At 44.1% G+C, this 11,556-nt stretch overlaps 1 protein-coding gene across 2 annotated transcripts in view; it reads left to right on the plus strand.

Annotated features, from left to right (window-relative positions):
* Chn2 (chimerin 2) overlaps window positions 1-9,944 on the plus strand; it is a 262,148-nt gene extending 252,204 nt beyond the window's left edge. For both annotated transcript variants that reach the window (XM_021191644.2, XM_021191636.1), the window contains 4 exons: window positions 1,980-2,057; window positions 4,165-4,302; window positions 6,229-6,334; window positions 8,214-9,944. In XM_021191644.2, coding sequence (XP_021047303.1) covers window positions 1,980-2,057; window positions 4,165-4,302; window positions 6,229-6,334; window positions 8,214-8,385 — 494 coding nt within the window. In that variant the 3' untranslated portion in view covers window positions 8,386-9,944. The remainder of the gene's footprint in view (window positions 1-1,979; window positions 2,058-4,164; window positions 4,303-6,228; window positions 6,335-8,213) is intronic.
* Window positions 9,945-11,556: the final 1,612 nt, after the last annotated feature.

Raw genomic sequence — 11,556 nt, forward strand, 5'->3', positions numbered from 1 at the left:
GTTTTAGTTACTGTTGTAGAAAATATTTAATCTCAAATCAGGGGCTTCTATCCTGCCTTTGCTCATTCAGTTCCCAGATAAGACACACAACTTTTACATTTATAATAAGCCTTATGCACTAGAGCTGGGCAGATAGCAACCCTCTGTTATTGGTGTCTATTTCCCTATCAATAACCCTGAGCTATAACTGGCTATATTCTTCACACACTGCTCTTAACCCCAATTTTTTTCATAACTCACCTACCCCCATGGTGAATTCTTCCCTTTCCACCACCTTCTCCCTCTCTCCTCGTGATCCTCCTCTGACCCCAATCCTGGGGACCCCAACCCTACCTCTATCTTCTGCCTAGCTATAGGCATCTTTATTCACCAATCAGGGATAATTTGGGGAGCAAGATTACATAACATCACTTGAGTACATGCAGATTCTATCATCTTTGGGAGGCAAGTAGGCTTTGGGATGGACTAATATTTAACATTACAATACATAGCAAAAAAAAAATACCCTAAACCTCAACAAGTTACTTTTGTTGTTGCTGTATCAAAACACCAGACAACATACACTGGAGGAAGGGAGTATTTATTTTGGCTCATATGTTGAGAGTATAGATCATCATAGGAAGCCACAGTCAGAGAAATGTGGCATGGCGGGTCACACTGTGCCTACAGTAAACAAAACAAACACCACAGAGAGGTGAATGCTATTACTGTCGATACTGTTCTCAAACCAAATGTTTCATTAGAGTAAAGGGATAGGAAAACTTTAATGGAAGATGGCTGGCAGCCTCTGCTGCTCTGCCAACTCCAGCCCATCACTTGGGACTGCCTCTAGATGTCCTTTTCCCTCTATAAAGGAGCTGCGTGCCTACAACTGTGTATTCCTATAAACTGCTACGACCTCCCCCTCTGGCAATGCCTGTCTCATTCTTGCAGAGATGAGCTTGTATGACCACCTGGAAAAGAGTGGCGCACAGGCTTTGTCTTGCGTGTTGCTTCCAGTTGGTCAAAAGTCACTACTATCTAAGCATGCCTATCTGAGAGCAGAGATGAGATTAAGTGTGTCTGCCATGAGACAGTAGAGCCTCATCAGAGTGATCATGCCTGCCACAGTCCCAGGAAAGAACAGAGACACCCATCCCTTGTATTCAGTACAGACCCTGGTTGCAGGAAGATATTACCATAAGAGTAAAAATTGAAAGCCGGAAAGTGTGTTAGATATCAAGAGTTTGACAGAATATGCTGTTTACTTGTTTTTTCATAGCTCAGTTTTGACACCAGTTCAATTTGGGCATTTGGAATCTGAAACTTGATCCTCTAATCCTATTGCTGTTTTCATCTTCTATGACACCCACTGGGTGAAGGAGAGCAAGCAGGTTTCAGCATGTGTCCAACATATCAGTATAGTTTAGCAGGCAGACATCTTCTTTCTTACCATGATTGAGTTTTCAGACCATTAAATAGAATTGAACTTCACTGCATCTGTTTATGTAATTAGCTATCTAAAGGCAGAATAAATCAAGCACACTTAGCATATTGTCTTATCTATGATTTAACATGAAATGATATAAATTTTAGATTTCTCCAATCTGTGCCACAAACGCAATCAAGGGTGGCTATGTCCAATACACCAAATAGCTGAATAAGTTGCCAGGCAGAAAACTGGGCTCTGGCTGCATCAGTAAAGTAGGTGTGCAGAAGTGATGAACAGAGGTAGTTAGAGAGAACCTTAGATCTCCACTCATTTTGTAGCCAGCCAGGAGGAAGAGCTGCTCTCCACTGAGATGCCCATCTCCAACAATCAGATGGAGACAGGCTCCTGTGGAGATGGGCAGGAAAATTCCAGGGTCTTGGACAGCAGGGCGGGAGGCATCAATCGGATCACTCAGTGCAGCTCTAACATGAGAGTGACTTTATTAGATATCGTGGGAAAGCAAAGTTAAAGTCTCCTCCTCTCTCTTGCCCCCCCCCCCCACCTGCAGGATTAAAGTCAGAAGGGCTTTACCGGGTCTCTGGGTTCACAGAACACATTGAAGATGTGAAGATGGCGTTTGACAGAGGTGAGTGTGAACTGCCTCTAATGCTACCTCATCCTGGTACCCCCTGTGCTAGAACAGGAGCTCACTTAGAATGGAAGTAGGGTCTGGGAATTGCTGAGAGTCATCCTTCAGAAAGTGCAGGAAGCACTCTTTGACATTCTCTGGAAGAAGTGTTTCCTTAGAAAGTAGACCAGTTAGCTCACGAGGAAGAGTGTGTGAAAGATGATTTGAATGGGCAGCCTGTCAACACACCACACACATCAGAGGATGGATGCTGAATTCAGGATCTCACTCATCAAACTCTCCTCTCAGAGCTCCAGAGAAGGCAGCTGGGGATGAATGTATGGGGGTCAGGAGTTAAGTCCTCTGTCCTTTAGGGACACACACCGTACAGGAACCTTGTCTCTTAACACCATACAGTTCAATTGTCTATCATATCTGCTGTACATTTGCCGTCTTGGTTTGTGCTTTTATCTGTTTCATAGCTTCTCTTAAAATGTGGAACCAAATTTGCTAAGGCATTTATGCTTTAAATTCCCTATGTAAAATGTGTTAATAGTCCCCATATGATTGAACAATGTTTATCTGGAAAAAAAAATCTCATGAACTATTTGTTAAGAGAAATGGATTGATGTTAGTAGTAAAAGGGGGTTGAGATTCACAGGAGAACACAACGCATAGAATCAACTAATCAGAGCCCCTAGCTGCTCACAGAGGCTGACATGACAAGCATAGAGCCTGCATGGGTTTGTGCTAGGTCCTCTGTATATGTGTATGGTTGTTAGCTTGTGTTTTTATGGGATTCCTAGCAATGGGGGTAGGGGTGTCTCTGACTCCTTCACCTGTTCTTGGGACCCTTCCCTCCCAGGGAGCTGCCTCATCCACCTTGGATATGAGAGTCTGTGCCTGATCTTATTGTACCTTGTTATGTCATGTTTGGTTGCTATCCCTGGGAGGCCTGCACTTTACTGAAGGGAAAGGGAAGAGAAGATCTGGGGGAAGAATGAGGTTGGGGGAGGAGCTGGGAGAAGTGGTGGGAGGGGAACCGAGATCAGGTATGAAAGAATAATGAATGATATTTTTAAAAAGGAAAAAAGAAAAATAAAGAAAAACATGATTTAAGGGCTGGCAAGATGCCACAGTGAGTGAGCGCTTGCCACCAAGCCTTACAAACAGTGTCCAGCCCCCTGATACATGATGGGAAGATAACCACATCTTATATGTCCCCTGACTGTCATTCATGTACCATGGCACAGACAGGCCCCCTAAAAAGAAATATAATTTTAAAAAATAGAGTACTTCAAAGTGCTGGGAAGATAGCTCAGCAGATAAGAGCACTTGGTGCACAAATATTAGGATCTGAGTTCAAATCCCCAGCACCCATGTAAAAATCTGGATGTGGTCTCATGTGTAAACAAGTTATATATTTTAGCTAGCCCGTATAAAAGACACACAATCCTGGTACATACATGTACATACACTGTATACACATACATGTATATACACTGTACACACCACACGCACGCGCACACACACACACACACACACACACACACACACACAATGCCTTGAGAATGAGCATAACAATTGACAAGGAATATAATTGCATCTGTGCTATAAGCCAGGGTAGGAAGGGTCAAATTCAAAGAAACTTCAGCAAGCCTGAAAAAGATCTTAGAAACCAAAGGTTGCTATATATGATCTTCTAGTCCAAGGCCAAAGAACACTGGCAAAGAAAACATAAAGATTTAAAAACATATAGCCTCACACGAATGTTTTGTTATGACATTTTCATACACGTGTATCATCATATGTCATCTTACTGTGCTCTATTGTGAAGCTGTGTATCCAAAGTAGCCATTACTATGATAAATTTCTGTTGGGCGGTTAACGGGGGCTGGGAACCACGGAAGTGCTTCTAATCTACCCTGCTGCACTCTTGTCTGTACACACTCTTCATAGCCTGTGCCACTCTCCCCCAGGTCTCCCCAAGACCCTAACATTATTAGGAGCTGAGAGGGTGAGACCGAAGCACTGAAGCTTGCCAGGACGTGTTCTATGTTGGATCTCTTTTTCCTGTGCCTTGTTTAACTTGGTAAAATAAGATCTAAGTGAGACTGTTTTCCAGATGGTGAAAAGGCGGATATCTCTGCTAACATCTACCCAGACATAAACATCATCACCGGAGCCCTGAAACTCTACTTCAGGGACTTACCCATCCCTATCATCACATATGACACCTACTCCAAATTTATAGAGGCAGCAAGTAAGTACAGAGAACCATAGGCCTCTTGATCTCAGGGGAATGAAAATCTTCCAAGGTTTTTATGAGCGTTGGCTTTGTCAAGTGGGGGCACAGAAGTCCAGCAAATAGAAACCCAGCCAGCACTCATCAAATCCCCCAAGTCCATACTCGCCCAGCTCTACAAGCAGAAGCTGAGAGCCAGGCAGCTCTGTCCCTCATTCTTTCTCCCTATTTCTGGGACACTAACACAGGCAAACCAATTCAGATATTTGCTGAAAATACATTTCTATAATTAAAAAAAAAGTGGCATTCACCAAAGAAGGACCTGTAAACCATTGCTGCCCATTGTGCAGAATCATACTGTGAATCAATTAAAACCACACCCAAGCTTTGCCTGCTCATGCCGTTCAAGGTTAATAGAAGTAGCCAGGTGTAGAGCTGCATACTCCTAATGCTTAAGGGAGTGGAGTCAGGGAGATCTGGAGATCAAAGCTAGCCTGGGTTATATCGGCAGACCTTGGGTTAAAAAGATAGACTTGTGTTAAAATGATAGATAGCCAAGAGCACACAGTGTTTACTGTGTCAAGTACTATCCTAGGACCACTTATTGATAGCTTCTAGTTGATTTTCTTAACCCATCCCATGAAGTAAAGATAGTAATCTGATGTTAGAGGGTGGGCAGCTAGCATGGAGAACTTTCCTGACATGTCCATGAGAGGACCATCAGCATTTCTCTTCCATCACCCAACAGTTGACTTCAGCCGTATTCAGTGCTGACCAAGAGAGCCCGCTGCTCCTGGGAGAGCAGGAGTAAAGGATATGTCAAGAGAAGGGGCCACACTTTGCCTGGTATCAGGCAGTGACAATGTAGGAAGAGCTCAGATGCTGAGATGCATGGGAGAGAGGACAAGCCTTCTCTAAAGAACTTCTTTTGGCTTGGTGGACCATCATGTATCTTTAAAGGCATCAGCATATTTGTATAAGTTGCCTGACAGGGTTTCCTGGCAAAGGCCTATTCAGATCCATGCACAATGGATTCTCCAGATGGACTGTGGTCCTTCCCCCCAAAGAGTCCATTCCTTCCTGGCTTCTGGTGGTCCTAGGTAGAGAAGGTTCTAGCAGCTGAATACAACTGTCCCAGGAGGGATGGCAGAAGGGCTTTCCTTGAGTGCCTGCCAATGCCTGTCAGTGGCCCAAAGTCCACACACCCTTCCTGCCATTGTTAATGTTTTTAGTATCTGCTTCTTACCAAGGGTTGCATATGAGGTTAACCCTTGCAGCACCTTTGTGGAAATGCTTTTCTTATTTATGGCATTGTTGGTTGGCCCATCTGCCAATGTACTTGCACTGAAAAAAAAACAAAAAACAAACAAAAAAAAACCAATGTATTTGATAGAGGCCTGGGAGGGAAGGAGTCATTTGACATCTTCAAGGGCACAGTACCACATGAGATAGAGGAAAGGAGAGCTTTAATAGAGTCACCAGATCAGGGCCTCAGGAGGGCAACACAAAGTGCATAGTCCACCAGAGTTAAGAATTCTATAGGACTTGGGCCGGGCAGTGGTGACACACACCTTTAATCCCAGCACTTGGGAGGCAGAGGCAGGCGGGTTTCTGAGTTTGAGGCCAGCCTGGTCTACAAAGTGAGTTCCAGGANAAAAAAAAAAAAAAAAAAAAAAGAAAGAAAGAAAGAAAAAGAATTCTATAGGACCCTTGTTCCTATAGAGTACAATAACCATCTGCTTCGCAGATGTTCATTTAACTAATGAATGATCAACCTCAGCTCCTTCTGGAATGAGACAGGATACAAGGAAACTGAGTGAAAGAGTATTTAAAATTATATGAAGTTGTAAGATGCCCCATTTGCAACAGAGACAAAGAAATCGGACTTCCCAGCACCCACCTGACTGTTGGTGTCCAGTATTGTTGATTGTACACTCTCTGTAGAAATCTCCAATGCGGATGAGAGGCTGGAAGCTGTCCATGAGGTCCTGATGCTGCTGCCTCCTGCCCACTATGAGACCCTGCGCTACCTGATGATCCACCTCAAAAAGTAAGCCAATACCTCCACCCCTGACCACCCCTGATCTGCCCAGGGCAAGAAGTCATTAGGAAATCCCATGGAGAGTACATAGAGCATCTCTTGGTTGGTACAGTGTAGTTAATAGAAGCTGTGATTGGAACTAGCCAAGGAAGGGACTACTCCAGAAAGGCCAACAACTTTCTCATTGCCAAGTGTGACTGTTCAGCATGAGATGTAGCCTGGGCTCCCCCTGGACCACAGCTTCTGTATGCTGACTCTGGGGAAATCTCCCCAGAAGATAGCTCAGTGATGCTGGTTTCCTAATCACAGCTGATTTTTCATCTCCAACTGACCAGCATCAGTTGTCCCCCCAAAGAACAAAGGTTTCACTTCAGTGATGCTGGTCCCTTCTGAGTCACAGCTGATTCTTTGGCCCCAGTTGACCAGAACTACAGTTCAAACTATTGTATGTACAGCTCAGTCTTTGCCTCCTCCTGACACCTCCCAAGCCAGGCTTCCGTCAACATCACTGTTCTCAGAATTCTTCTAAGATCACACAGAATACACCCCATTAAGCTTTGAGCACAAAGTTCCAAACACTTTACAGAGTCTGTTAGGACAGCACTCCACTTTTGAGTACTCATGTCTGTCCTAGTTTGGTTTCTATGGCTGTGATAAAGGCCATGACCAAAAGCAGCTAGGAGAGGAAAGGTTTTATTTGACTTATGTTTCCATGCCATACTGATGAGGGAAGTCAGGGCAGGAACTCAAGGCAGGAACATGGAGGCAGGAACTGGAGCTGAGGCCATTAAGGAAGTCTGTTTACCAGTGGAACTACATGGCTTCCTCAGGCTACTTACCTATACAACCCAGGACAGCTCAGGAATGGTACTGCCCACAGTGAGATAGACGGGCCATATCAATCACCAGTCAAGGAGACGGCGGAAAGGCCAATCTGATGGAAGCCTTTTCTCATTGTGGTTCCTCTTACCAGAATGAAGAATGACCTCTTTCCTGTTTGTTTTTCATCTGTGCAGCATGAAAATTATTCAAACTGAGTTTACTAAAGCTAACATTAAGTGGCTAATTTGGATCTGCTCCAGGGGGATAGAGAGCCAGGGATTGTCTCTGTACAAAATCTAAATACATTTTTAACATGGCGTATTCTTCTTCCTAGAATTTACTCCTTTTTATCAGTGATGAGCATTCTAAAGACAAAATTCCTGAAGGCAAGAATCTAGAAAATCACTATTCATTTCATAAGGAAACCAGTTAGGGCTTATTAGATTTCCTCCTTAAAGCCTCTTTGCTGCTTCTCTTGATGCTGCTCCAACAATAATGATGGCTCTGTACCTCATCCTTTGGGAACCAGGCATAATAAACAATGGGCCTCCAGTCTGGCCACTTTCCAGCCATTCTCCTGCCCCATGACAATAGCCAGGGTCTTCCGAAACACATAGCAGCCTGCTCTACAAACAGTCTTTCTCCTATGGTACAGAGCCTGCCTGTGCTCAGCCCCTCTCCAGTGTGCAGACCACTAGGAAATGGTGACAAAAACCAGACTTCGGTATGAGACCCACGAAGGTACCACGAGTGACCTTCTGCCCCTTCAAACTGATATTCCCTAACTAACAGTTGCACATTTCTTCAAGAAGGACAGCCTGCCAATCCTTAATGTTCACAGTTGGTTCTAGTAAGTCATTTCAATCTACTGACTGAAGGCAGTATCGACAGCTTAAAAGAGAAAACAAGACAGAAAATGACCCGTTGACGAATGTCTTCCTGCTATTCTTCCCTTCCATTTCTTGCACGCCCCTGAACCGCAGAGATGAGCTCAGACCTGCTGCTCATGGCTAGTATCTCAGCCCTTCTGAAAAATCTGCCAGAGGTCTCTGTGCTTGCCTTCCAGGGTTACCATGAATGAAAAGGACAATTTAATGAATGCCGAAAACCTGGGGATCGTGTTTGGGCCCACCCTGATGAGACCCCCTGAGGATAGCGCCCTCACCACCCTCCATGACATGCGGTACCAAAAGCTGATCGTGCAGGTTTTAATAGAAAACGAAGATGTTCTGTTTTAATCCGCCGGGGAAGTGAGCTGCTAGAGCTAGTGGAATAAAAACGTTTCTCACACTTGATTTGTTTTTTTCAAACAAGTGGCAGAATTTCCTGGACCACAGTGGATCGCAGAGTTGGGGACTGTGTCTCCCGCCTCCACTTGAGAGCAAGGGTGAGGGTAGGAAACCCCTTACCTTGGGTCTTTTGCCGTGCCTCGTATGTATGTCTGTTTTGCTGGAAGAGTGATTAATAAATCTTTCTTTAACTTATTAAAAAATAGTAGAATTTTAAGCTTCAGTCTTAACAGTAATAAAAGGGAATTTAATTCATAAAGGTACTTGATACAGTATGCATTCCCCAGCTTCAAAAAGAGAAGACAATTCTATATGTTAAATGTTAAATGAAACCTATATTGTAAGATGTATTTTATTTTAGCTGCGAGAATGTTATTTTATCTTAGCAAATAGAATCCAATGCAGTGCATTGGTTATGGCCCTGTATCTTGTCCCCTTCTCACTGTGATGCCTGGTGAACGTTGACCGTGAATGCAGTGTCACCTTGACATACCTCTGTCCTGATGAGTTCTTCCATGAGAGTTCACCCCTCCTCGTGTCCCTGCTTTTCACAGTTCCTGCTCCTTGGCACTGGCTTTCTGCTGTGAGATAGTGTATGTTCATAGTGTTTCTAGGCTGATCTGAGGCATCCACCAGTTTCCTTTCTGTGAGCATTTTGTGGCTTCCCAAAGGATGTTATGGAATTAGTCATGGCCTCTCCATATCTCCCGTTTACATCCTAGAACATGCAGTGTGCACTGCTACACAAAATGACTTGAGGACACTGGATGCAGCTGGACCATATCACAGAATTAACACTTTCCCCTCTCCTCAGCCAGGCCCTTGCGACTGATGTCAGTGGCAAGTTGAAATGCTTTGCCTCATTCCCATATGGATGAATCACGAACCTTTAGGATCATTGTTGAATCTTGTTCCTTACTTTCCTTTTATAAACCTATTATTAAATTATGAATAAATAAGGTTGTTTTTTTAATCAAATGTTTTTCCTTCATAAAAGTTGCTCTGTATGGAAGATAATTTAACATGATTTTACTACTAGAAACGCATCCTATTGGTTATATTTATCTTAGCATGAGATTTCCACACCAAGATCTCTATATTTTGTAACATAGGCAAAAATATTTAAAACAGCAAAAAACTGTACATTTAGATTTTTAAAGCCAGTCGCAGTGTCTTTCCCTTGACTGTCTGAGATGACCCACACACCGACAAGTCTTGCTTAGAGTGCCCAGAAGAAAACTGCCCTGTTAGGGTGGGAGAGACTTCAGAAGTGATCTATCAGCTTCCCCAGGCCTTGTGGGCAGAATCGTGGAATCTGGGGCTCAGTTTGACTTGCTCTCTGCTGACCCTCATGACTGTACAGATTTGTTTGTTGTGGCTTCTGTACTTCTTGATACTGTTTAATCTGGAAATGGTTTTATTTTGTGAAGTGAGCAATACTTTGTAATTTATGACAGTGTAATGGAAGGAAAACCATTCCATGTATTAAATACTCTGTCCATCATTTTGGAGTGTGTCAAGGGAGTTGTATCTGGTGGGAGAAGATGGGACTTTTCAAAACCTTGTTTTCATATGCATTCAACAACCATGGGTTCTATCTTACCAAGTGACAAGATGAAGGAGGACCTAGGAGTCCCCAGCTTACCGGAGCCACCCTAAAGAGCTGACCTGGGTGACCCCTCCCCCCAAAGCATTCCCATATCACCTGGGCAGCCTGTTCCTCCTGGGTAGCCTTCTGGGAGGTAAAGACTTGTCACTTCTGAAAGGCACATCGCACCGATGCCCTACCCCCACCCCTTAAGTAACAGCAAAGAGTTTTGAGAAAATGATGCTAGGCCTTGAACAAAGGACAAGGATTTTGGAGTCAGAAAGCCCCAAGATGATTCTAGACTGACAAGCCTGTTACCAGATCTGACTGGTGGAAGCAGCAGGTGGGATGCAGAGGATAGAGGCTGGGGATGAGTTTGTGCCTCTGGAAATGTGGCAGTAACATCCAGACTGAGACATTTAAAGGACTGTGTGGCCTAAAGCAACCATGGATTTTCTCATGATTGTTTTAAGAGTGGCTTGGGCAGGGGAGGGGGTGGAGGGGGAGATATCATCACATGGAACTAGGGAAGAAAGAAACATGAGAAGAAAAGGATCTGTCCTGGGTTCAGCTAAAGCCCCAGCAGTATTCAGAACTCAATAATGTCCTGTGAGGAGATTAGCTTAACTCTTTCTCAAATTGGATCCTAGCACCTGATTAAAGCAACCTTGCTTTAATCTGTAGCCTGCTCACCACATATGTCACCCAATCCATCTGGCAGCCTGGCATGGCTTCTTCGACCTTCTTATTCCAGTGGGATAACACCTAGTATGAAGAATTAACAGTTCTGAAGATTTCCCCATGTGATTCCTGGAAGGAAGGGGGTGGAGTTAGTGGGAGAAGGCAGCAGGAAGGCAGGATGGGGCGGAATGAGTGGGAGAGGGCAGCGGGAAGGCGGGATGGGACGGAATGAGTGGGAGAAGGCAGTGGGAAGGTGGGAAGGCACTGTTTTCCTCCCATCACTATAAATGGATTTTCAGAAGCTCTGGTCCTGCTTGAGGTTGGGTCTGGTGCATGACTTAAGGGTAGCAGCAGAGGACAGCAAAGCAGGGGACAATGCAGCTGAGGCATGAGTGGAGCAAGCATCAGGAAGAAACAGCATCAGCCAGAGGCCATCTGTGCTGCCCTCAACCAGAAACCCAATGTGAGTGGCTTACACATTCCCAACCTCTAGCAACACCCAATTGATATTTAGGTTTTAAAATGTAACATTTACTGGCTTCCAACAAACATGGGTCAAGCTTGGGTTACTCTAAAAACCTTACAGGCAAAAAGACTTATCTCATAGAAAGGATTAAATAATACGCTTAGTCTGGCTGGAAGAAAGACCTGATTGTGCTAAGGGTTTAAGCTTACACAAGAGATTGGGGGAAGGGAGCATTAATGTTTTCAAAGAAACTTATAGCTGTGTATTTGTCCTATATCTACAGAAAATAGCCAAGATGCAAGAGACTTTCCACATAGCTATGAACCAGTTTCACATAATGCTACTGTCCTATGAAATCAAGGCACGCCCAGTAAAATCAAGAAAT

Source organism: Mus pahari, chromosome 2, assembly GCF_900095145.1.
Source record: "Mus pahari chromosome 2, PAHARI_EIJ_v1.1, whole genome shotgun sequence".
NCBI lineage: Eukaryota > Metazoa > Chordata > Mammalia > Rodentia > Muridae > Mus > Mus pahari.